At 37.7% G+C, this 27,690-nt stretch overlaps 1 protein-coding gene across 1 annotated transcript in view; it reads right to left on the reverse strand.

The window, feature by feature from the left end:
- LRP1B (LDL receptor related protein 1B) overlaps positions 1 to 25,996 on the reverse strand; it is a 2,108,848-nt gene extending 2,082,852 nt beyond the window's left edge. The window contains exon 1 of the mRNA XM_066345498.1: positions 25,581 to 25,996. Within this exon, the coding sequence (XP_066201595.1) occupies positions 25,581 to 25,761 (181 nt within the window). The 5' untranslated portion in view covers positions 25,762 to 25,996. The remainder of the gene's footprint in view (positions 1 to 25,580) is intronic.
- Between the last annotated feature and the right edge of the window lie 1,694 nt (positions 25,997 to 27,690).

Genomic DNA, 27,690 nt, shown 5'->3' on the forward strand with positions numbered 1-27,690 from the left:
TAAATAGAAAGAGGAACCCACTCTGGGAAAATATTACCCCAGACTAGAGCACAAGATTTAGTCAGTAGAGTAGGTTGGATATCATTGCTTCCTACTGCTGCGCTCCCTGGTTCTTCTGGAGACTATTCAACAGCCCTGGTCTTCCTTCACTGGTCTCTAAGCATTAACTGTCTACTGTAGGTCATAGTAATAAAATTATAGTAATTCAGAGCTTGTAATAAGTAGTGATTTTAACTGGGGAGTTTATATATCTCTATTCAATACTTACTACATCATTTGAACTTTTCTCTCAAGCACACAGAGTTTCAGAGTGATTATGCATCATGGCTGAAGTTACACAGCTAATTAGTAATTAAGTTCAGATTGCAATTAACTAGACTGACTTTAAAACTGAGTTTCTTAACCACAACCCAAATGGTATTTTTTAAATTACTCGGAACATCCCAAGTGCAGGTTTCTGGTTCCTATGTGTATTCTCTACCCTTACGTTAGAATGGTAGGAGGACAAGGTGATCCTGAGGCGAAGAAATCAAGAGTGTTTAGAGGGAGAATCGTTTGTGTAATGTTTTAATTTTTATTGGATTATTTAAATCTGCTTTATTCTGGAAAGGATTTAAGAATGGTATCTTCCATTTACATCACAGCACATGAGGTTATATTAAAACAAACAAACAACAATCAAACAAACAAACAGAAAAAGTTTATCTTGTTACAATGGAAATTCTGGGATAAATAGTTTTTGTGTTGTGTTCTTTTTTTTGCTCATAGAATGAATACCATTCTTAAATATTTTCATTATACAAAACTATATGACAGAATACAACTACAAGTACAACCATTATTACTCTTACTGGTGCTAATAAATTGCCATTAGTTGAGTACCTACTATAAACAGGACACTTAAGCATTTTCTCAAAACCTCAAGAGCTAATGTTAGGTATCACTACCCTCATTTCATAGATGAGGAAACTGTGATCTAAAGAGATAAAAAATTGATTCAGCTAATAAGCGCAGTTTTTTTTTTCTTTCACAAGGATACATCGTGTTGCTCTTGAGCACCACAGCAAAGCAGAAGTGCTCTACAGAGCACTAAACATCACTGCCCTACCATCTTTCCTAGTATCAGCAATATTGATTCTATTTTGTATACAAATATCTAACATCACAGCTATTAAGTATACAGGTACCTAATATCAGCTAGGAAGTATTCTGAAATAAGTCCAGAATGTTGGATTTGAATTCAGCTCAGCCCATAGACCCAATATCCAGTTAATGGAAGATACTGGTGGTCTGACCTATGGTGGCACAGTGCATAAAGCGCTGACCTGGAATGCTGAGGCAGCAGGTTTGAAATCCCTGGTTCTCCCAATCAAGGCACATGAGAAAAGCAACTACTACTGCTCTTCCCCCCTTCTCTCTCTCCCCTCCCTAAAATTAATAATTTTTTTTTAATTTTTAAAAAAATATTGGAGATAGAGGACCAAAATACATGAAATAATGAGGAAATAAGACAAATTCATAATACAAGATATTCTACAATTGGCAGGATCATTTTCAAAGCTCAAGGCATACAAACAATATGGAAGGCAACTGTTGAATATGAAAGTGCAATTAAGAGAAATAGCAACCAAAGATAATGCATGATCCATGATTACCTTCTAGTTAAAAGAAAAAAAAACATTATAAAAATTTAAAAGATACTTATGGAAAACTAGAGAAAGGTAAAATGAGCCAGCAAGATCGAGGAAAAGAGACAGAAATGAAGGAGAAGCTCATTTTTTGCTGGAGGAATCAGGGAATATGTAATAGAGTAAGAGGCTTATGTTCAGTCTATTTTGTGACATTGTTCTATGATTTTCCAACCTATATTGATTGCCCTATTGTCTAAATTGTAACCGTAATAATAGCATTTTTGAATATTGCTAGGCAACATCCTCTAGTAGTTCCTTATCTGTAAGCGTCTTCTTAGGCAACTTTTTTCATGGGCTCAGTACAAGACTGCATAACTGGCACTCAAGTAGATTGAGGCAATGAATATTTTTATACACACAAGATCCACAAGTCCTCTTCCTAGCAATGAGTGCATTAATGCAAAGCAATGTGTACTACAATAAAACTGCAGTGTGAATTAAAAGATTCTTTGTAGTTGTAGCATTATGCTTTTAATGCAAAATTTAATGAAACTAGCTGCTAATAAAAATAAGATTGCCATTAGCAAGAGGGAAATAATCCCTTCAATGGTTACCAAACGCAGCCTCAACACATCTTGGTGAGGTGGGAGCCTTTCTGTATTATTCTCTTTATTTTGCCAGGCAAGAAGTAGACAGAGAGGGGCTAAGTGACTTGCCCAAGGACAAAGAGTGAGTCAGATGCAGAGCTGGGAATTGAGCCCACTACTCCCGGTTTGCAGTGTACAGCTTTTCTCAGCAAGTCCTAATGCCTTTTAGATGGATCATGTACTAAAATGTATTAAGTTTTTAAAAATTCAGTATGAGTGCTACAATGCTTTCCAACCACCTCTGTTACTATCTCATTAGAGCTAGTATTTGAAGTTAAACTGTTAGTCATATCAATAATCTCATATCTATATTTTTAGACAATATGCCATTAAAACTGGATATATCCAAACACCTAAGAGAAATCAAAATCTTTAGATATGAGTTTGTGGTTGGCTTCATTTGAAGATAAAGGGAGATAATTCAGTGAGAAAAAAATTGTAGTTTCAAAGTTAGAAGAACTAAAAATGCTCATGAAGAAAAAGAGCCAGAAAGAGTTAAAAAACAAAAACAAAAAACCCAAGCAATACGGTGTTCATGGTTGGCACTAAAAAAAGCAAGGGAATAAAAACGTCAAGTACATTGAAAAGTGAATATTTTAGACTCTTTGAGAAAATTCCAGATACTTGTTTTTATACAAAGCCATTCTTCTTTCATTAATTGGGATGTTACCAATTGGTTCATTGGAAATTCTGGACCATGGGAAGAAACTATTCTTTTTAATGGCAACTACTAGTGACTCTTATTTTGCTAACTAAACCACAAATGGTAAATAAGTACGTCTATATGTCTTCTATCTTTGACCATTGAAAGCATCACCAACTTGCCTGACCAGGCGGTGGCGCAGTGGATAGAGCACTGGACTGGGATGCGGAGGACCCAGGTTCGAAACCCCAAGGTCGCCAACTTGAGTGCAGGCTCATCTGGCTTGAGCAAAAAGCTCACCAGCTTGGGCCCTGGCCGGTTGGCTCAGCGGTAGAGAGTCGGCCTGGCGTGCGGGGGACCTGGGTTCGATTCCCCGCCAGGGCACACAGGAGAAGCGCCCATTTGCTTCTCCACCCCCACCCCCTCCTTCCTCTCTGTCTCTCTCTTCCCCTCCCGCAGCCAAGGCTCCATTGGAGCAAAGATGGCCCGGGCGCTGGGGATGGCTCCCTGGCCTCTGCCCCAGGCGCTAGAGTGGCTCTGGTCGCAGCAGAGCGACGCCCCAGAGGGGCAGAGTATCGCCCCCTGGTGGGCAGAGCGTCGCCCCTGGTGGGCGTGCCGGGTGGATCCCGGTCGGGCGCATTCGGGAGTCTGTCTGACTGTCTCTCTCGTTTCCAGCTTCAGGAAAAAAAAAAAAAAAAAAAGCTCACCAGCTTGGACCCAAGGTCGCTGGCTCAAGCAAGGGGTTACGGGGTCTGCTGAAGGCCAGCGGTCAAGGCACATAAGAGAAACCAATCAACGAACTAAGGTGTCAAAACGAAAAACTGATGATTGATGCTTATCATCTCTTTTCATTCCTGTCTGTTTGTCCCTATCTATCCCTCTCTCTGACTCTATCTCTGTCACTGTAAAAAAAAAAAAAATCACCAACTTATCACTGTGCCCAGACTCAGCTGTAGGATCTCCTTCACTATAGCAATCTGGACAACTAACCATAGGTCAATAATAATCCAAAATAGCAAATCCATTCTTTGTAACTGACATATTCTTTTCTGTTCAAGCTCCATTCAAAAGACAAGACATGGAATTGGCCCCAGGCCTCACTGGCCAGCTCTGATCAAATGCTTCCTTATATGATTTGTTTATGCTTCTACTAACACTTATTGGTTAAATTAGACCATCAGCTCTTTGGGGAAGAGAGGCCATTTTTTTTAAGTCCTTAACAGTGTTCTAAGAAAAGAAAATTAAATATGAGTTGATTTCATAAAATGTTTCCTTATTTTTCTTTGGAAACTTTGGGAATAGTGATATTTTGAATGCCTTAATAAGCATCACAATCTAGAGTAACTCCTAATTCAGAATTTTAGTTTTGAAGTTTCCATATCCTATGAAATTCCTGAGAGAATTGATTGATCCTAGGGCTGAAATAGAGAAAATACAAGATGAGCTCGAATCATCTGTCTGTGATAGAAAGTAAGCAAGTGCTCAGAAAAGAATGGTGGTATGTCCAAAGGCACAGTAGCCAATCTGGAAAAACTCACATGAACCAAAAGTGGAAATTTTTGAGAAAGAAAATAAACAATGATCGGACTGGATTATAAAAAATAATAAATTTTTGTGAGTGTATAATGAATTAAATAAATAAATAAGCATCTCTTTCTTACACAAAATTTCAATTAATGAATGTGGAAGCAATGTAGATGTCACCACTTCACTGAAAAGGTCAAGGTTAATATTAATAACATATACTGACTTCAGCTCCTGATATGGTACACTGAGGAGGGCCCATTTCTTATATAATATTCTTGTTAAAAATGCATAACCTTGAGCAAAAATTAATGAATGGGACTATATCAGACTAAGAAGTTTTTGCTCAGCAAGAGAAACTGATAACAAAATAAACAGAAAGCCAACTAAATGGGAAATGATTTTTTCAAACAACAGCTCAGATAAGGGCCTAATATCCAAAATATACAAAGAACTCATAAAACTCAACAACAAACAAACAAACAATCCAATAAAAAAATGGGAAGAGGATATGAATAGACACTTCTCCCAGGAAGAAATACAAATGGCCAACAGATATATGAAAAGATGCTCATCTTCTTTAGCTATTAGAGAAATGCAAATCAAAACGGCAATGAGATACCACCTCACACCTGTTCGATTAGCTGTTATTAGCAAGTCAGGTAATAGCAAATGTTGGAGAGGCTGTGGAGAAAAAGGAACCCTCATCCACTGTTGGTGGGAATGTAAAGTAGTACAACCATTATGGAAGAAAGTATGGTGGTTCCTCAAAAAACTGAAAATAGAACTACCTTATGACCCAGCAATTCCTCTACTGGGTATATATCCCAAAAACTCAGAAACATTGATACGTAAAGACACATGCAGCCCCATGTTTATTGCAGCATTGTTCACAGTGGCCAGGACATGGAAACAACCAAAAAGCCCATCAATAGATGACTGGATAAAGAAGATGTGGCACATATACACTATGGAATACTACTCAGCCATAAGAAATGATGACATCGGAACATTTACAGCAAAATGGTGGGATCTTGATAACATGATACGAAGCGAAATAAGTAAATCAGAAAAAAACAGGAACTGTATTATTCCATACGTAGGTGGGACATAATAGTGAAACTAAGAGACATTGATAAGAGTGTGGTGGTTACAGGGGGGAGGGGGGAATGGGAGAGGAATAGGGGGTGGGGAGGGGCACAAAGAAAACAAGATAGAAGGTGACAAAGGACAATCTGACTTTGGGTGGTGGGTATGCAACATAATTGAACGACAAGATAACCTGGACTTGTTATCTTTGAATATATGTATCCTGATTTATTGATGTCACCCCATTAAAAAAATAAAATTATTTAAAAAAACAAACAAACAAACAAAAAAAAATGCATAACCTTGAGAAAATATCATAAAACCCAAATTGTGGGGCATGGGACAAAAAACCAACCAGAATTCATTAAATAAAACCAGATTATGAAAGTAAACTAAAGCCAGAAATAGTCACAGATAGGAGATCTAAGTAGGTATAGCAACTTAATGCAATATTGAATCCTGGATGCTGAGATAGAGCTGGTCATTGGTAGAAAAATTCAGTCTATAGTTTAGTAGAGAATATTTATTGTACCAATGCACATGTTTGCTTTGATAATTGTGTTGTTATTATACAATATGTTAACTTCCAGCAAAGCTGAGTGAAGGATAAATGGAATCTCTCTGTACTAGTCGTATACATTTTCTGGAAGTCTAAAATCTTTTCAAATAAAAATTAAAAAGAGAAGCTTTAGAAATGATTGGTTTGAATAATCAGCTTGGGTAAACTAACCTTATGTGTACCCAGATATGGGATCTTAAAGACAATGTGTGGCCCAGGCTGGTTGGCTCAGTGGTAGAGCGTTGGCCTGGTGTGCAGGAGTCCCGGGTTCAATTCCCGGCCAGGGCACACAGGAGAAGCGCCCATCTGCTTCTCCACCCCTCCCCCTCTCCTTCCTCTCTGTCTCTCTCTTCCCCTCCCATAGCCAAGGCTCCATTGGAGCAAAGTTGGCCCAGGCCCTCGGGATGGCTCCATGGCCTCTGCCTCAGGTGCTAGAGTGGCTCTGGTCGCAACAGAGTGACGCCCCAGAGGGGCAGAGCATCACCCCTGGTGGGCGTGCCAGATGGATCTTAGTCGGGCGCATGTGGGAGTCTGTCTGACTGCCTCCCCGTTTCCAGCTTCGGAAAAATACAAAAAAAATAAATAAATAAATAAAAAATAAAGACAATGTGTGGTAATTGAGCATGCAGTTGGCTCTTTGTTAAGTCACAGCTTTCTCAAGGAAAGAAGGTGAAATGCAACCCTACATGTGATCCCATTTCTGTCTCAGCATGAGAATCTGTCTTCTCATCAGGATCATACCACCGCAATATTCACTGCATTATACTTTTCTTCTCTCTTTGAGTCTTTTCCTGTTTTCTGCCCATATTTTGATGATGATCTCTGTGTGGTCCAGAATATTGTTTTCATCAGGTGGCTGTTCTTTATTTTGCAGAATATCATTCCTGAGGTCTCTGCAGTGCTGAGGCTGACTGAAATCATTCACGGAGCATTTCCTCACCATTATTAACAGAGTTTTATGTCTTGGATGACTATCTGGCATGTTTCTATCCCAAGTCACAGTTGGGCCTAATATCACTAACCCTCTTCTGGGTCATTAAGAATTTTCTCCATATTGCTCTCTATTGATTCTGCCTTTATGTCCTCACAAGGGAGGGGAAGTTGTGGAGTCATAGATGCAGTACACTGTTCATTTCATCTTTGGTACCCTTCCTCCCAAAGCTATGACCTGCAACAATAATGGACACCACATTTCAAGGCATTACACTCAGCTTTTTAGGGCTACCTTTTGTCTGCAGTGCACCAAGTAAAATGTTTTTCCACTGTGACCCAGTGCAACTTTCTGTTGACTCCTGCAACTAAGGGGCTCTACAGTAGGTCACATGCTGATAACCTGGTGTTAAATCTATCATCTTGTGTTTTGATCCCTCATAATATTACTGTATTTCTCTGAGTGAGTGTGTGTGTGTGTTTATCTTCAGGGACAAGATTTAAAAGTTAGAGCCTTGTGCATAAAATTCCAGATTCCAGGCCTCTCTTGTATTATCTAAAGATCCAGCTATCTTCAGCTCACATTACAAGGCCACAAACTACTGTTCCAGCTGAATATTAGCTATCCCTTTAGACCCGAGATGGTGAATGTTTTTATAAAAACTGCCCACTTTTGCAGTGCTGGTCAAACTGGTCCCTCCCGCCCACTAGTGGGTGTTCCAGCTTTCATGGTGGGGGGGGGGGGAGTAGCAGAGCAACCAAACGGTGCTGCGATTGGCCTACCATGAAAGCTGGACTGCCCACTAGTGGGTGGGAGGGACCAAGTTGACCAGCACTGCAAAAGTGGGCGGTTTTTATAAAAAGGTTCACCATCACCGCTTTAGATAATGTGGGTGTTCTCTAATGTACATGTCACCCAGGGCACCTTTTAACTAACCTGAGTGCTGAATGTTTTCATGTTTGTAAACTTTCAAAATCAGTCAAATCTGTCTGAGTGTCATTACTTAAAAAGATGAGCAAAGAAATCTAAGCAGCCTTTTCTCCGAGTCTAGGGATCTCAGAAGCCATGGCCAACATGGTTCCCTCCATGAAATGATATAAGAAATGCCATCTATCACCCTAGATGGGTGGCTCAGTTGGTTAGAGCATTGTCCAGATACATCAATGTTGTGGGTTTGACCCTCAGTCAGGACACATACAAGAGTCAACCAACGAATACATAAATAAGTGAAACAAAAATTGATGTTTCTCTCTCTCTCTCTCTCAAATCAATAAATAAAATTAAAAAGAGAAAAAAGGAAATGCTACCTTTCATTTTCTCTTGCCTGCAGAAGGGAAGGAAAGGGGCAGGATTTCTGTTTCAGGTTCCTTTATATGATGTCCTCCTTTGTGAGAAAGTGTTCTTATTCTTACTCTGTATCAAGCTCTATTCTCCCTTACATAATGACTTTCAAGCATGGTTTTGAGACATACCGATAAAGCCATTACTGTTGTATTTCAAACAGAAGAGAGTTTTACTAATCCTCTTTGGCATTCATCTCTAAATCTTGCTGAACTCAAGTAGCTTCAGTTTCTGCAAGTTTATTTTTGACTTACATGCTTTTCTTGCTATTGCTAGATTTTTCAGATGTCGCGCAAGCTCAATTGTTATCTAAAGAAGCTTTGCTTGTTTTCCTTGGCTCTTCATAGCAGGTTTAAGTCTGTTTCATGAGGTCATAACATTTCCTGCCCAAATGCCTTTTTTTTTAAGTGCATGTGGTCAGTATTTATTTTTCACTTTACCTAAAATATAAATAACTCCCTTGTATTCATTTTGAACCTTTTCCCATAGTCCTTTCCTTATGAAAGAAGGGGGGGAAAGCTGTTCAGGAGACCTCTGTGCGATGTGAGCCGAGTTCTAGTCAGGGAGCATAAACCATACCTTGTACTCACAAATATACAAGTGACCTTCCCCTTCCTGCTGTTTTCTTCAATTACATAGACTAATTTATTTCCAAACTTTTTGGCACCCCCTCTGCTAAAGTACACAGCAAACAAATTTACAGTGAGTCCCAAATTAAATATTAATGCAAAATCTTCCAGACTCAAATTTCATTTAGTTCAGTCATTCTGAAATTTAATAAAAATTATGATGTTTATTTCATATTTAACTTATTTCTAGGCATAATGTTGATTTTAGTACTAAAATTTTAGAGCCAAATTACTAAAGGCGCTTTAAACAACATGAATGAAAAATGGATTGAACTCTAAGTCACACACAAATTCAATTTCTGCACATGCATCTAGCAAACGTCTGCTAAACCACATGTAAGCTCTTTATGCAACAAATAAATTGGTTGAGACCTTTAACTCCAATGGCTTATTTAAGTATTTCTAAAATCTTAAATGCCTGAGATTTAAAGATTTTTATTTTTACCCAATAGCAGCTTTGCATATGTCTTCCCTTCTTAAATCTAAAGACATACTAGGTTTGCAAACTAAGAAAGCAGGTTAGGTCATCTTTTGAAACTCTATTCATGTTGACCATGTAGCATTTTCAAAGTAATTTCTCTGGATGGGGTAAAGTATTTCCTCCATAATGCTGCTTATGTAATAAAATAAATAGTACCCAAAAAAGGTTAATTTTGGCACTACCAGACCTATATAACTGAAAAAGAAACTGAATGAGAATATTTTGGGGCTAAACTTGTCCTTTGGAATGCAGATTTGAATATCAAGTTTTGAACTAAACTTGGAATTTTTCTTAAGTTAGATAACAGAAAAGAGCAGAGAGAGAGAGAAAAAATTAATGGAGCCAAATACCAAGTCTTCAAATAACTTAGAACCTAGAGTAACTCAATCAGCTTAATATTAACTGTATTTCTTTCTAACACTATTGCTTTCTTCTTTCTCACAACTCTCTGGGCTCTGACACTTACTTCTCTTACATCAGTTTTATAGACTTCTCCCCCTCCTCTCATTCTCTCTTTACTCTTTAGGATGAAAAAGAACTCAATAGATTCAAATGGGTTTATTTTGTAGACATAAGTAAACTTACCCTGGAAATCTAAAACCATACAATTATTAAACTCAGGTTTTATTGCTTGTTCTGGTTTTTGCTGTTTAGCTGTCTCTTCCTTCAGTCCATACATCACATTGACTAGAAAATAGTAGTGACTATAACATTTAGTCAATGACTGTGTTGATAAATATAGAAGAATAAGCCAAGGGCCCTGATTGACTAGGAGGAAGACCCACTAGGTCAGAAACTCTTACCCAGTAGGTTCTCCGTTACTCATCACCCCTTTCTTTTCTACAACTTTCTTTGGATTTCCAGAGAGGGTAATGAGTACAAATGATAGCAGCAGTCTTACAATTTCTTACTGTTGGGTCCAAATAAATAAACAGGGTATTTTTGCAATCTGGACAGAGATGCTGGGCCCAAACCCCACCTCATTTGCCTAGTTAACAAAGAGCTACACCCGATTCTCATTTGTCTCACCCATGTTCTCCGGAGGAGGCTGGAAGCTAGTTTCTTATTAGTGTAAAGTAGATTTGGATGGTATGGTGGAGGTTGTCTTTGAGTTACCTTGGAAACTTAATTGAATTGCTGATGGACCACATTTTTTCTATGAATAAAAGTGGATGTGTTTCTGGGAACAGGGACGTTATGGCTAAGGAACAGTAGAGACTTTGCTGTGGTGTCCTCCTGAAACCATCTGTATATATATATCTTTAAGTCCCTGTCTGTCATTTATTTCAATTCCACACCCTTTCCCATTCGAAGTCCCCGTAATAGACTTGTCTTGGCTGGCCTACAACATCTTACCTTTAATCAATTACCCCAAGTGGAACTTGATTATCAGCACAAATTCTTCTGAGGACTTGGGGATATAAAAAAGAAGCTCTTCTTTGACAACAATTACTTCCTCAACAAAAATAACAAAAACACAAATGTGTTTTCACATAAGCCAGTGCCTATGCCTTTTGCTGTTACACTGGTTTAAATTAGTAGAAATCACAGAAAAATAACTGCTGCCATATTTATACATGCTTAAAATGTTGCTAAGTGTTTTATTTTAACCAAATTCCCAAAGAATAGTGTGAGTCACACTCTACTAGTTCCATTCTGCAGAAATGCTAGGCATACTATGAGATAATAGGGAAATCTATTATTAACAATTCTAAAATAAGGAAAAATGAAACAAAAAGGAAAGCAATGCTATAGGGTCTGCATGTGACCGTCATATGCCTTATGTTGTGAAACATGTTTTATACAAATCTATCAGAGGATCTGAAAATAGAACACAATTTTTAAGTAACCTAGAATGCTAACCTTAACCTCCTAAGATAACACTGGGAAACAATTTTTTTTCACTTTCTGTTGCATGAGGTTTTAGAACTGTTTCTATATATCTCTGCATTGCTGATTCCAAATCTGATATCCATTTTTTGGTGCATGCTCTAGTTTTCATGCAATTTTAATTTTTGTTATAGTTAATGGCATGCATTGGTTTTTAAATTGGAGTTAAAGGGCAATGACTCTTGGATTGAACATAACCACAAGGCAATTAATGTATTACAAACATCACTTTTACATAATTGTAGTTATTTTTAAATGTAAAAAATTATTATCTGATTAAAACACCTTCTTACTTTGTTTTAAGATTGAATCATGGCTTCTTCAAGTAGGCGTAAATGTAAGAATAGTTTTGACACCTTCTATTATATATGTGGCTGTTACACACTTCAACGTCAAAGGCGCAATATTTCATCATTGGTGACATGTGCATATATTGCCTATTTTCAAGTTCCCCTTGGCGATCAAGACAAGAATTGGGCTCCTCATATTGTGTGTCATAATTGTGAGAAAATGCTTCGTGATTGGACAAAAGGAAAATGCAAAGGAATGCCTTTTGGTATTCCCATGGTTTGGCATGAACCTAAGGACCACAGCAGTGACTGTTATTTCTGTCTGATCCATACAAAGGGCATCGGCAAGAAAAAATGGCATATGATCGCATATCCTAATATTCCTTCAGCAATACGACCTATCCCACACTCTGAGACACTCCTCGTTCCAGTTTTCAATGGTTTTATTTCTTCTAAGGATGAAGAAAGTGAACATGGTGATCAAGTGTATTTTGATAAGATGCATTAGGAAATGGTTGTAGAATCTGAAGGGTCTTCTTCTGATGCCAAGCAGTCATTAACCCCTCAGCAGTTTAGCCAACCTGAATTGAATGACTTAGGAAGAGATTTGGGCTGATCAAAGAAAGCAGCTGAGTTATTAGCCTCCAGGTTTCAAGAAAAGTATGTACTTCACTGGTCAGCTAAAGTATCCCATTTCAGGAAGCGTGAACAAATTTTTGTGGACTTTCTTTCTGAAGATAAACACTTTGTTTACTGTCATGATATCAGTAGTCTTCTCAGCCAGCTAGGTGTTACCACTTACAGTCCAACAGAATGGCAGCTATATCTTGACAGCTCTAAACAGAGTCTGAAATGTGTTCTCCTACACAACGGTAATGTTTATGCAGAGGTTCCAATTGGTTATTCAACTCATCTGCGAGAAGATTATAAAGACATAAAAATTGTCCTTAACTTTCTGAAGTATGAGGAGCATAACTGGATCATTTGTGTGGATCTTAAAATGGTAAGTTTCCTGCTAGGATAACAGAGAGGTTTCATGAAGTATCCTTGCTTTCTGTGTTTGTGGGACAGCCGAGCTTGGGAGAAACACTGGACACGGAAGGAGTGGCCGAAATGTGAAGCTCTGGAAGTAGGGATGCAAAATACTGTGAATGAACCTATAGTTAATAGAGACAGGTTAATTTTTCCCCCACTTCACATCAAACTCAGCTTAATTAAGCAGTTTGTTCAGGCCTTGAATAGAGAAAGTGAATGCTCTCAACATATTATTTCTGCTTTTCTTGCCTTGTCTTTCGAGAAGATAAAAGCAGGTGGATTCGATGGACCTCAAATTCAAACCCTCATACATGACAAAGAATTTGCCAGGAAGATGAATAAGGAGGAGAAAGCAGCATGGCAGTCTTTTGTGGCAGTTACAAAGAACTTCCTTGGCAATAAAAAACAGAAAACTATGAACTTCTGGTTCAAAGAATGCTGTTGGCTTTTCACGACATTGGATGTAACATGAGTGTTAAGATTCATTTCCTGAACAGTCACCTTGATAAGTTTCCAAAAAATCTTGGAGCTGTTAGTGATGAGCAGACTACTGCTGGAGCATCAAATGAAATTGTCCTCAACAAGTACACAAACGCAAGAGCTACAAACGCAAGTTTTTGCCTGAATAGAATTTAAATAAGTTTTGCACAAATTTTATGATTAAAATAAGTGTTTTATATGCGTTCTATTTTGAAATTGTAGACAAATTCTCATGCAATCATATCTTTTAGTGTATTAGTGTATTTACTGCATTATATAAATTATTGCAGTTTCACAAAGATGATGCCCAAGAAGACATTCTACTTTATTATGTTAAACTAAATGTTGAAAATTTTACAATAAGATGAAAACCTAAAATCTTGAATTGCAAAAAAGCCTGTAGCTTACAGAGAAAAACTAATGTCTGATTTGAGATCAGCACACTTTTGAATTAGGTAAAAACAAGTGTTTTTGTGGATGCAACAAAAATTTTGTTCCCCAGTATAATATTTTAAGACTTCATTTCATGCCTTATTTTCTTAATATATTGAACAGTGCTGCATTCATTATTACAAAATAATCTTCCTAGATTAAATACGTAAGTCTCTCCTCTCTTTTGTCCTCATCTGCACTGCTACTCCCTTGTTTAAGCCACCAATATCTCCATCCAGGATAATTATAAAAACCCCTTACCTGCTACCTTTTTTTTTTTTTTTAGTGAGAGAGACAGAGAGAGGGTCAGACAGGAAGGGAGAGAGAAGCATCAATTCTCTGTTGCAGCACCTTCATTGTTCATTGATTGCTCTTGCATATGTTGCTTAACCAGTGGGTTACAGCAGAGTGCCCTTGCTCAAGCCAGCAACCATGGTTTAATGTCTATTATCCCACACTCAAGCCAGCAACCCCGTGCTCAAGCTCATGAACCCATGCTCTCACCTGCAACCTCAAAATTTCGAACCTGGGTCCTCTGCATCCCAGGCCAACAATCTATCCACTGTGCCACTGCCTGGTCAGGCCACTGTGTACCTTCTTATTCTCCTTCATTCAACCATTAGCATGATCTCTTAAATATAAGTAAGTTGTGTCATGTTGCTTCTAATAACACATCCAATTGCTGCCTATTGTAATAAGAACAAAATTCAAATGCTTCACCTTGATCTGCATAGTTCTACCGAAACAATTCTGGCCACATCATAACTAAGCCTTCCCCACTCCCCTCTCCCAAGCATAGTTCACATCAGACACACAAACCTTCCTCCTTTCTCTACAATGAATTCATGACTCTTCTCACAGGTATGCACTGAAAGTTGCCCCTCAGACATACCCATAGCTTGTTCCTTCTCACCACTTTTGTCTCAGCAAATGTCATCCTTCTTAAAAAGGTCTGATTACAATCATCAATCCTCAGATCACTTCTCTCCATTACATTATTTTTTTTCTTCTTAGCACAAAATACTACTTACTAGTTTATTTTTTTGGTTTATTGTCTATCTCCTCCCACATTAAAATGTAAGCACCATCAGAGCAGATACATTGTCTAACTTGCTCACTTGCCTCGTTCCTAACACCCAGAAAAGCACTCAGCAAATACTTACTGTACTTTTTTGAATGGGTGAATAAATAATTGGATGACTCCCAACCACATGGCTTGCTTCACAGATCATATAATTTCAGCAGGAAAAAAACTGAGAAAATTTAAAGCATCCTAAAAATGTAAGAGATATCTGCTGCTATTAGTAATTTATAAAAAGTTAATAAATAATGGATATTTATGTAATACATTAAATGATGGAATGTATTTTCATATATATTATCCTCTTGTACTCATGGGAGATGTTGGGAATACTGCTACATCTCTTGGTGTTGGTTGGAGCAATTTTCTCTAAAGTTCTGGTGGGGTTTTCACAGGCACTTAGGTTAAAATATATACAAGATAAAACCCTCATGCCTTTGATAGATAGCCTTACATTCTCCCAGCAGTGAAGCCGCAAGAAGAGTGGGAAAAGTGCTAAGATATTGACATATAACACTAGCACAATTAATTTCAAAATATTTGACAATATCATTGGCAAGTGAAAATAGGAAGAAAACATCCTAGTAAGGGAAAGAATTATAGAATAGACCATAATCCTAAAATGGACAGAAGCATAATGTTTAAGTTTTAAATTCTTCCTATATTTACTGTTGGTCAATGTTGGATAAAGTCACCATATTTTCCCCCAATAAGAACTGTGTGCCACTAGTATTATGGGTCATTAATGTGGTACTAGTAAACTGCTAGCCAGCTTTTGTGTTAGAATGACAATACAAGGACTAAGCAAAAGGGCCCAAATTTTGGGCTAGTGATTCCACCTATACATCTTACTTATTTTTAATGAAAATCCCAGAAATATAGGTTGCCAATTAGAAATAATTTGTAATACTTTCACCCGATGAGGCAAAAACTTCACCAATGAGCTAGCTCGTTATCACTGTACTTCCTGAGCTGAGCTTAGTTATATAAAAAAAATGGTTTAAAAATTAATAGAGTCTCCCTGGCCATTTGGCTCAGAGGTAGAGTGTCAACCCATCATGTGGATGTCCTGGGTTTAATTCCCAATCAGGACACACAAGAGAGGTGACCATCTGCTTCTCCATCCCTTCTCTCTCTCTCTCTCTCTTTCTTTCTCTCTTTCTCTCTCTCTCTCTCTCTCTCTCTCTCTTCTCCTGCTGCAGCCATGGCTCAATTAATTCAAGCACATCAACCCCTGGGCTCAGGATGACTCCATTGAGCCTCTGCCTCAGGCACTAAAAGTAGCTCGGTTGCAAGCATGGCCCCAGATGGGCAGAGCATCAGCCCCAAACAGGTGTTGCCAGATAGGTCTTGGTCAGGGCATATTCAGGAGTCTGTCTCTCTATCTCCCCTATTCTCTCTTAAATAATAATAAAAAAATTAATAGAGTTGAACAAAGTAGAATATTTTAACAAAGCATGCTAGAGAATACTTACCCTTTTAATCTTTTCATATCAATAGGTTATACCATTAAAAGCTTTAGAGCCTGACTAGGCAGTGGTGCAGTGGATAGAGAGTTGGACTGGGATGCAGAGGACCCAGATTCGAGACCCCCAAGGTCGCCAGTTTGAGCCCGGGCTCATCTGGTTTGAGCAAAGCTCACCTGCTTGGACCCAAGGTCACTGGCTTGAGCAAGGGGTTACTTGGTCTGCTGTAGCCCCACGGTCAAGGCAGATATAAGAAAGCAATCAGTGAACAACTAAGGTGTTGCAACAAAAAACGAATGATTGATGCTTCTCATCTCTCTCCATTCCTGTCTGTCTGTCCCTATCTATCCCTCTCTCTGACTCTGTCTCTGTAAAAAAAAAAAAAAAAAAAAAAAAAAAAAAAGCTTTAGAAAACACACATAAGGTCTTAGATAATCTAAAAACCAAATATTTTTTTAATCTCTAGAATTTATATATTGGCAAAAGTTTGAGGTTTCCTAATTGCCTTCAGTTAATTAATCTGTGTGGACTGAAACTTCAAAACATTCTTATTCTGAATGTTCTGCCAGCATATTTGTCCTTCCTCTCCTTATACATCCCTAATTCTAAAGAAAACAGATCATCCTAAACCCATTTCTGTTATTAGCCTTGTACCTACAGCTCCGCTTCTTCGCAAGCAATATAAAATATTCTAGGAACACTCAAAGCAAGCAACCACAGCGAAGTCTTACTTCTCTTCTAGTCTCTCCCATTTGTAGTTTTCTTTTTCTCATTTTAAGAAGAAAGGGCTAAAATGACAGATGGTCATTAAAGAAAAACTCAGCGGTAGAAAAATTCTTAAGGAATTAGGTATTCATATTTCTAGAGTTAAGCTGGCTTGGAAATCTTGAAGATGTCAATGCAACGTGGGAAAGTTAGAAAGAAACTTCCTATTGATTGTAAGAATAAGACAAGAGATGATCTGCGGTGCCTTGATCTTACCTAAAGAAGAAACATATTCTTTTGACTAAAATGAGGTCACGTTTCAACAATACCTGTCTTTGGTCTGAAGGCTAAGCCAGCCAGGACAATGAGGTGCACACAACTCCGGAAGAGATGTCTGACTGTTAATAAGAATGCGTTGTAAGATAAAATGTAATGCTGGTATCTTAGCAAGGCCACATTCTAATTTCAAGAAGTTTTAGGGTTTTTTTAAACCTTTTTTCTCTTAACAGATTTAGAAGAAATCTCATATGAAAAAGTACTTTCTCAACTGGTTTTCTGTAAAAGATATAATTATAAAATTCACGTGTAAATGGTAACTTTTATATATCCATGACTATATCCAAGCTTACATCTGAGAAAAATGAGAAAAATAGATTGTACAAATCATTTTTCATTGTTTCTATCACAAAGACAACTTTGATAAGTGTTATATATTTATAACTATTTTGGAATATTTGAGAAAACCGAAATGTAGATTTTGATTACTTTATTAAAATTAATTCAAATTTATTCTCATTTCATAAAATATTGTTTTAAAGTTAAAACACATTCCAAAATATTATTTCAAAGTCATTGTCTATCCTCATTACAGGATAATGGGAATCATTTCAGTGATAAAAATAGACAACAGGATTTAGTGTGCTTTTAAACATGACCATAACAACTTTCTCAAATGATTACATTACCTTAGTTTTAGTCTTCAATTAGATATCCAATTATAATGTTTAAAAATGCAATGATATGATTAATTAGATGGAACCATTTATTTATTGCTGATTTCCCTGTAGGTCAGATTATTGTATCATCAATTCAAAAAGCTAGTGCTTATGTTGGAAATGATTGTGTTACTTATATTGTTCAATAAATTGGCCACTCGTAGTTATTGAATAATGATATTTGTTGAATAATGATTAATGTCTTGAAAATAAAATATTTTTGAGAATGAATGAATTCAGAGCATGTATCTATTTATATTCTAATAGTATTTTAAACTCTTATACAACTCCATTATATCAAGATAATTACTACCAAGAATATTTACTTTGCCTATGTAGACTCAATGGCAAAGTCACCTATGATTTACTCTACAAAGTATGGATAAAAGCCTATACATAAGTCTCAGGGAAATATGTTGTTATTGTTATTTTTCCATAAAATTCAACTTTCAGCTTTTCAATACAAAATCAGTTTAACTGTTTTAAATAGTTTGATTCTCATTCAGTTACTACTCAGTTTCTTAAATTGGTTTAATCTGGAAACTCAATCAGAATAATTAGATTTGTATAGAGATAGCCTAAATCAATAAGCTAGAAAAAGAGAAACTTTATTTTGGTATCACTGAATTCAAAGCAGAGTATTAAATAAAATGTAACTTGGCCTTGTAGTTATACCAGGGGCAAAAGGGAGGCCACCAAATTATTTATGAAGAGAAAATATAGATCTAAAACTGTGACAGCAACTTATAGCAAAAATACTTTTAATGAAAAAATAGATATAAATTTGGAAGTTCTAAACTTACTTGTCCTGACGGGTTGCAAAATTTCTGAAGCCTTCATTTCGTTTTCCATTAACACAGTGGCTTCAGAGGTGTTGGAGAGATTAACATTTTATTCAGGTGAGAAAGCACATAACAGTGGAAACAGGTATTATTTGTTATAGCAAGCACAATACATTTCCAAACCTAGAGAGGTAAATATATTTACTGGAACACATGGAAATTAGTTTAAAAAATAACTTTTTAAAAACTCACACTGATATTTAGAGATATGTTTATGCTTTTATATATAATGCTTAAATAGAAGTGTTTTTTTTTCTTTAAGGAACAAACAAATGTTAAACAACTCCTTCCAAAATAGAACAATTGGAGAATGTCCCCATGGCCTGAAAATTTAGATTTGCGATTGCTGCATTACAATTTCATTCCTAGGACTATAGTTATAGGTTGTTGTGTAGGTTCAATTTAGAGACTAAAAATCCATATGAAAATGTAAAGCAACTCTACAGAGAATAAAAAGTATCATAGCTCTTTTCTGTTTGGTTGGTTATATTATTTTTTCCTCCCTTCCCCATCAAAAACACAAACAAACTCAAACCTGTTGTTTCACTTCTTTATATCCAGGTAGTTAATTTTTTTTTTTTTTTTTTTTTTTTTTGCCATTATTCTTAGATTAAATATAGGGAGCTAGATATCTTCAGGGAATACAAAAAAAGTTTTTGAACTACCTAGAATAAACATGACTATTTTCTGCCTGACCTGTGGTGGCGCAGTGGATAAAGCCTTGACCTGGAACATTGCGGTTGCTATCAATAGTTTGAAACCCTGGGCCTGCCTGGTCAAGGCACATATGGGAGTTGATGCTTCCTGCTCCTCCCCACCTTCTCTGTCTGTCTGTCTGTCTGTCTCTCTCTCCTCTCAGAAATAAATAAAAAATAAAAATAATTTAAAAAAACATGACTATTTCCTGATAGTTTAGTCCAATATATATTCTGATTAACTGATTATAAGAGTTCTCAACCTTCTTCTTCAGCATTGCAAAACGTTTCAAATTATAAGCACTGGTGCATCACAACTACAGGCATTGTAAAGGCAAATTAATATTGACATCTTTTTCTTTAACTATCATATTCTGTTACAACAAAATTTTTATCATATGGAAAGTCATTCAATAGAATAGTGCATGTTGGGAGTTGAAAAATAACTCTTCAAACTTTCTTCATTTCATATTTTTGTTTCTAGGGGAGGAAATAACCACAAAAGTAGACATAATATTATCATATTTAAAAAAATAAAAGTTCCATTAAAAAATCTATCTTCAATTTTTATGCTAAAGTTACCTTTCTATAGACATTTTTGCTGAGGCAGCCATTTAAAAACTGTATACATAAATATGTGTACACACACAAACATATCCTAGGTTGATTTCAGTTACTACTGAATTAGTTTAATTAATGACATCATATCAGTATAATCATGTTTAACTTTCAGTATTAATTCTACTTTCTTGAATGCATTTATCTAGAATGAAGACAACTGTTTCCTTTGTACAAGAATTGTTTTGACAGACCGTCACAGAAGATAGAAAAATCAATCAATATGTCTAGTTGGTACTTTTTACTACACAGAATCCTTATAACTAGGAAGGAATTAAAGAAATGAAAGTGCACATTTCATAAAGATGTAAAAATTAATAGCAGAATCATGAAAAAAGTCTGGATCATAGTAATATAGAGAATGGAGGAAAGACACAGATGTCCTTCACCATTATAATCCTTGTAGAAGACCAAGTCCTTAATCCTTAATCCAGGTGACTTTGTTTTTATTTTTATTTAGTTTTCTGTATTGAATTTATTAAAGTGACATTGTTTAATAAAGTTACATGTTTCAGGTATATAATTCTACAATACATTATCTGTATATTGTACTGTGTTCACGAACCCACGTCATTTATTTCCCTGTTACCCTTTTCTCTCTCTACCCACCCTCTTTCCCTCTGGTAATCACCAAACTGTTGTCTGTGTCAACTGGGTTTTTGCTTTTGTGTTTTTTCTTGCTTAATCCCTTTACTTTCTTCAGCAGCCCAATCCCTTTCCCTTCTGACGGCTGTCAGTCTGTTCTCTTAATCCATGAATCTGATTCTATTTTGTCAGTTTATGTTGTTTATGAGATTCTACATACAAGTAAAGTCATATGGTACTTATCTTTCTTGACTGGCTTATTTTACTTAGTATAATAATCTCCAGATCCATCCAGGCTGTCACAAAAGGTAAGATTTCCTTCTTTTTACTGGTAATTAGTGTTCCATTGTGTAAAAGTACCACAGCTTTCTTTATCCACTCATCTACTGATGGACACTTGGGCTGTTTCAAAATTTTGGTTATTGTAAATAATGCTACAATGAACATAGAGATGCATGTATACTTTTAAATTAGTGTTTCATATTTCTTCTGATATGTTTCCAGAAGTGGAATTGGTAAGTCATGAGGCAGCTCCGTTTTTACTTTCTGAGGTAATTCCATACTCTTTTCCACAATGGTTACACCAATCTGCCTACCAACAGTGCATGAGGGTTCCCTTTTCTCCCCATATGCACCAACACTTGTTGTTTGTTGATTTATTGATGATAATCATTCTAAAAGATGTAAGGTTAAATGGAGCTTATCTTTATTGTATACACAAAGCTCTGAAAAGATATTGACAAGGTAAGTAGCAAAAAGCTAATGTCCTGTATCCAAGATACTTGTGAACTAAAAATCTCTGCACATCTCCACTGTGAATGACAAGTAGCATGTAAAAAGTGTCATTTTATTCTTAAGAATATATTAGCCCTGGCTGGTTGGCTCAGCAATAGAGTGTTGTTAGCCCAGCATATGGGGTTATGGTTTGATTCCCAGTCAGGGCACACAGGAGAACTGAACATCTGCTTCTCCATCCATACCCCACCCCCTTCTCTCTGTCTCTCTCTGTCTCTCTTCCTCCCACAGTCATGGCTCAAGTGGTTTGAGCAAGTTGGCCCTGAGCACTGAAGATGAGTCTATGGTCTTGCCTTAGGTGCTAAAATAGCTCAGTTGCTGAGCAACAGAGCAGCAACCTCAGGTAGGCAGAGCATCATCTGGTAGGGGGCTTGTAGGGTGGTAGGGGGCATAAGTGGAAGTCTGTCTCTCTGCATCCCCTCCTTTCACTTAATTTAAATATATATCTATATATAGATATAGATATCTATATATAGATATATATAGATATATATACACTATATCATTTATCCCCCATCCTTTCTAAGATTTTTTTTATATCTACTTAAACTTAATAATTCTAGCATAGGCCTGACCTGTGGCGGCGCAGTGGATAAAGCATCGACCTGGAAATGCTGAGGTCACTGGTTCGAAACCCTGGGCTTGCCTGGTCAAGGCACAAATGGGAGTTGATGCTTCCAGCTCCTCCCCCTTCTCTCTGTCTGTCTCTCTCTCTTCTCTCTCCCTCTCTCTCTCTCTCCCTCTCTCTCTCCTCTCTAAAAATGAATAAATAAAATTAAATTAAATTTAAAAAAATAATAATTCTAGCATAGTTAACATTTAAGTTTTCTGCAATATTTTCACATCTCCCCATTTTTAGAGCTTAATTATATCCAGCCTCACATTGATAGAAGTTTCCTTAAATTATCTTTACACTGCAAACATTTTCATAAGACACTTATAAAATCAGAAGAAAATACTTAAGAAATTATCATTTTGTCTAAAGATACTTTTATCTCTTAAGAAAGGAGACATTTGGCTTCAGCTTCTTCCTAAAATCACTTGGCTTTCTCCCCACTCTTCTTCCTTTATCCTGTTTCTGCAATTCACATTCTTTTCTCTTGTTTTAACACATCAAATTTTTTCTTTATTTTTCCACTGCCTCATTTCCTTCTTGCCAGTTTCAATTTGAGAGAGGGATGGAGAGACAGAGAGAAAAAGTCTCAAAGATTACAGAGACCTCTTCAAAAAAACCTTTTATATTTCTGGGTATAAAGAGACTAGGATTGCCATTTTTAGACAATTCTATAAGCCATACACATTTAAATGATTACAACTGCATGAAGTTTAATTATTTGGAAATGTACTGCTCACAAAAATTAGGGGATATTTTATAGCTTCATATTCATTTAGAAATATCCCCTAATATGTTTCCACATCTTATCAGACTCAGGATTATAAGAGGATAGTTTCAGGTCTCTCAACAGCTCTGCCCCCCTTTTTCAGAAAATTTAACAATTTAAAGTATACTTCTTTTTAAGTCTTACTTTGTATCAAGCCATACTATGATATGATATGACACTGTTATATGACACATTGGTTGATCCTAAGTGAAGATGATTTTTCCTCCACATTTTGCAGTTAAGAGTTACAAAGATGTTTCCCTTTTCAGTTGTGATGAAATCTAATAATAATTGACATGTACATTAGCCTAACCCTGTATAAAAATCAATATAAATTAAGAAGATAAACAATACAGAATTAAAGAATAAGTGGATGTGTATAAATTGAATATAAGCATACAAGTGAAAGTATTCTTTTGTTGTTGTTTAAAATGTTTGAATTTATACTCATAAACTTACACAGGAAAGAGAAACACAGGGAGCCAGTAGTATAACCATGAGAGTGATTTCTCATTTTCTGGCATGAAGTTCTAGCTCTTGCACTAGAAAGCACACCTGTGTAATTCACATGCTGTTTTACTCTTCAAGGACAACTGACATAAACCTGTGCACAAGCTACATCTCATGAACCTTTTTCTTGAATTTATATTCCTGTATCTTCTGTTTCAACATTTCATGAGGAAGTTTATCATAATGCAGCAGGGATTTCTTTTCCAACTTTCAACAAAATTTCTCTCCATTTATTTTACCCTTTTGTCCAAAGAGGACCCATCTTTTTCATTTTTGATAACTAACTGTGACAATTACAGCACTTTCCTAACAGTTTTGAAAGTTGTGTTTAATATATATGAGTGGTAAACTCGGGTCTACAACTATTTTTACTCGCGTTATCCGATGTAGCACTTCTTACGCTGAAATGATGATACAATATGACACCATTTCAGTCCAAAGAAAAAAGTAACAGTCCTTTTCATGTGACTGCTTATGTACTAGTTGTCCCTCTCCCTCATTGAACTAAATTGGCACTAAATTGCAATCCTTTGAGTTATTTAGTTTCCTATCTCAGAAGAAGGTTGGAGGACTATATGTTCAACTTTTTATTACATTTAAAATTCTCTTCAGGTATTCATTCCAATCATTGTAGCAATGGCTCTATCCCTCCTAAACCATTCACAGGCACTGAGGACTTAGCTCTAGATGAGGTCCATTTCTGAAGACTGGGGACTCAGTCAGAATCAGAAAGAGCCCAACGGCAGTAGTGTCAGTGCATTATTTTGCTAGCACACAGGGCTGAGAAGCTTCATTCTGTCCACCTGCTCTCGTACAACTTCAAAGATTCTTATGAAGAAAGGTTGAGAGCTGATTGTTCCACATCAAAACAACATCATCATTTCAAGTTAATTCTATGTGCTTCCATTCTATCAATATAGTTTCCAACTCTGCCACACCAACTTCAGGGCAAGTTAAGGCAAGTTCAGAAGCTATATTGTTAGGTGGTAATGATATGTTTAAAATAGTGTATCTCTCAATACACGTCAGACTTCCTTAAGGAACTCATATTAGTTTCACTACTAGTAAGGGAAATAACCTGTGTGGGTACATTATAAAGACTATAATCTAGTTACCTACAGCAGGCTGAATAGAAACACTACATACAATTCATTATATTTTCCTATAATGAAGCAATAATTTTTGGTCAATTATTAATCCATTTCATATAAACACAGTCGCTAAATCTCCCAAGGCAATATTTTGCCCATTTGTTTGGCATTGGAATCTAGGGATCATTCCTATTTTCCTTACTTCTCGGTTTGGTAATTAACACCCCCCCCCCCACGCCAAAACAGCTGAAACATATCAGTCAGTATGAACTTGTGATAAAAAATAAAGCGAAATCTACGATACTGATTTTACTTTAAGCAGTTAACTATTCCAGTGTCAGCTTCCCAGATATTTGTTCACCATTTCTTTTTTTCACCCGTGCAACTGTTCCCAAACATTAGCAGCAAACTTGCACAAGGATTCCTGTATTTCCAGATCAAAAGTTTACAGAATCCAGTGTTATTCTAATCCCCACCTCCTCCCTCCTCGGCTCCCTTTACACATTCCCGTTTAAACTTCTATCATTCATCAGCTATTGTTATTATTTGGAGAAAAAGAAAGGGCACAATGTCAGGGATGGTTAGCATCTCCAGGTACCATGAGCTGTGTCACAAACCTTCGGAATAAATAACCAAACAACAAAGTCAAGTTCAAGCAGGTGCCTGCATTTAAAAGCGCCTAAGCCTCTCGCTGCTGACACGAATCGCGTCCGAGTCCGCCCTAGGAACGGGCTCCGAAAACCAAAGGGCGCTCTCGCCCCTCCACCGACCCTGGTGCAGCAGGTAAGGAGGCGAACCCAGGAGCTAAACTGAGGGAGCACGCACTTAACGCCGAGAACCTGGAGCCCTCATAAGCTCGCGCTCGAAGCCCTAGAATCAGCGCGAAGGGAAGTCTTGGGGAAACAATCTCTTATTTCAACATCTACAGCGCTTGGGATGCGCGGGCTAGACGCGCGCTGTCAAGTCCGAAAGCTCCCGGGGGTCGGGGGCCGATCAGGACCCGCACACGGTCAGAGGGAACAGCGGTGGGTGCGCGGAGGACCGGGCGCCGGGTCCGGAGAGCCCAGCGCAGCCCTCACCCCCCGCGAAGCCGGCGCGCAGGGGCCACCGACCCGGGAAGCGGGGCCAGGACAAGTTTCACAGTCACTTGTCTGCGAGCATCTTCCGGCAGGAGAGCCGAGGAAGGGGAGGCGCGGGGAGGGGGTCTCCTTACCTCGGTCGGGCCCCGCCGTCCGCACCTGGGCGACGGGCAGCAATCCCGGGAGAGTGAGGAAGGCGAGGAGGAGCCGGGACATCGTGGGCGCCGGGCGAGGAAGCCTTCGCTGGAGACGGCTCGGCGGCGCCCTCGGCCCCGCGGCGGCGGCGGCTCCCGGCCCGGAACCGAGCGGCGTCATTTACAAATGTCACTGGAAATTCTTCAGCGCGGCGAGCGCAGCCAGTCCGCCTCCTCCTGCCCGGAGCGGGACGTGGAGGGTGCGCGGATGCGCGCGGTGGGAGAGCGCGTGTGAGCGCGAGCGAGCGTTCCGCGTGTGTCCCGACTTTCCAATGCCGGGTACGTGTGATCTCACATCACGCAGAGGGGCAGCGAGAGGCGCCGGCGGAGCGGAGTTCGCTGATGAACCACCGAGCCCACCCACACCCCTTCGTCGTCCACATAAATCACGTCTATTACTCAGTAAGAGGCATTTAACACAACAGGAAAATATCACCGCGAACTGAGAGCGCCACAAATCACAATTATGTCGTTCTCCTTGAAAGGAAAGTAACTCCAAGCTGGTTCTGGAGGGATTTGGGTCTTTAGAGAAGGGGGCGATTTCTGCATTGGGCTGAGCCAGCCAGGCGCCCAATGAGCTCCGCGTTTAACAGCCAGCTGGAAATTATCAGCCAAAGGGCTGGATGCTGCTTCCTCGCCCAAGCAGTTTTGATCTCTTCGCTCCCTGGAAGCTTCCTTCCCGGGAACGAGGAACCAGCCAAGTAACTGAGCTTCTCTTAGGGAAATGGTTTCCGCGCTACACACACAGATGCCACGCTTTCTGAATTGCAATTTTAACTTTTGTGCTGAGTAGCACCGGGGGACTCAGATGCAAAATTTAGTGACTCAGCATAAAGGAAAAAAAAAAAAAAAAAAAAAGAGCAAAACAACCCCCAAAGTCATATCCATTGCATAAGAAGGAAAGGTGAATGAAAAAGGTACCTCAGCAAAGAACCACAGAGCAAGAAATTGGCAGTTTGTTTTGCGGTGGTTTTCTCTCTTTAAAAGGGTACCTTGAACCATTTTCAACATGTTTTGAAGATTATTTTATTTTCCCAAATAGTACAGCAGTGGTTAAAAACTTTCCCACACCATTTGAGGCACCAGATTGGATCAGTGGATTTAAAATATATATATAAAGTTATTTATATGACCATTTAAGTTTTTAAATATGATCACCCAAGTACCTAAAATTTTAGCCATTCAAAAATGTCAAAAGAGTTAAAACTCTGGAATTTTAGGAGTTGAAGTTTTACTATTTCCCTTGTAACATCAATAATTCTTGCCTGAAAACAGGTTGAAAAAATGTTTTTTTATTTAATATTTTACTACCTGAGCTGTGTGTAAAGGAAAATTATAAGAAAAGAACAAAACTAAGCAACAAGAAGTTTGAAAAGTAAAGGGAAGATATGTTAAATACTTTATTCAGTGTACCGAATGAAACTTTTATAGATGAATGCTAGCACTCTGAGCTAACTGTTTATAAATAAAATTATCCAGAAGTACCTTCAGATGCTCCTTAGATGCCATTAAAATTAGACTGGTTCAAAGAACACAGAGGTGATTCCGAGGGACATTGCTAAAGATATATGAAATTCTCCTTTTCATAGTTATAATTAGAAAGTGTGTTTTATGTCACTTTTTTCATATTTAAAATTTTAAGTTTATTTTCCCTTGTAAATCAAATTATTTAATATCTGAAAGATGACTCATTCCACATTTAAAAGGATATGTTTTTATTCTTCTAAAGTTGTCATACATATCATTTAACATTCATTTTTATTATTTTACTAAAATATAACATAGGAAACAAAGATTTTTCCTATTTTACTTCATACTAAAAATTCACACACTTTGGAATGAATGGCAGAGGTCAAAGATATGAGGGAGTGGAGAGGAAAAGTACATTTTGAATGATTTTCAAAGTAATAAATGTTTATTTCTCAACAATCCACAGACCTCTGCCTTCTATGAAATACTTATCCTTTCATCAGGTCAGAGTAGGTAGCTGTCTTTCTGACATGATCCCAGTGAGTCAACCAGGAGGACAACTAGTAGGTAATCCATAGCC

Source organism: Saccopteryx leptura, chromosome 7, assembly GCF_036850995.1.
Source record: "Saccopteryx leptura isolate mSacLep1 chromosome 7, mSacLep1_pri_phased_curated, whole genome shotgun sequence".
NCBI classification, from domain to species: domain Eukaryota; kingdom Metazoa; phylum Chordata; class Mammalia; order Chiroptera; family Emballonuridae; genus Saccopteryx; species Saccopteryx leptura.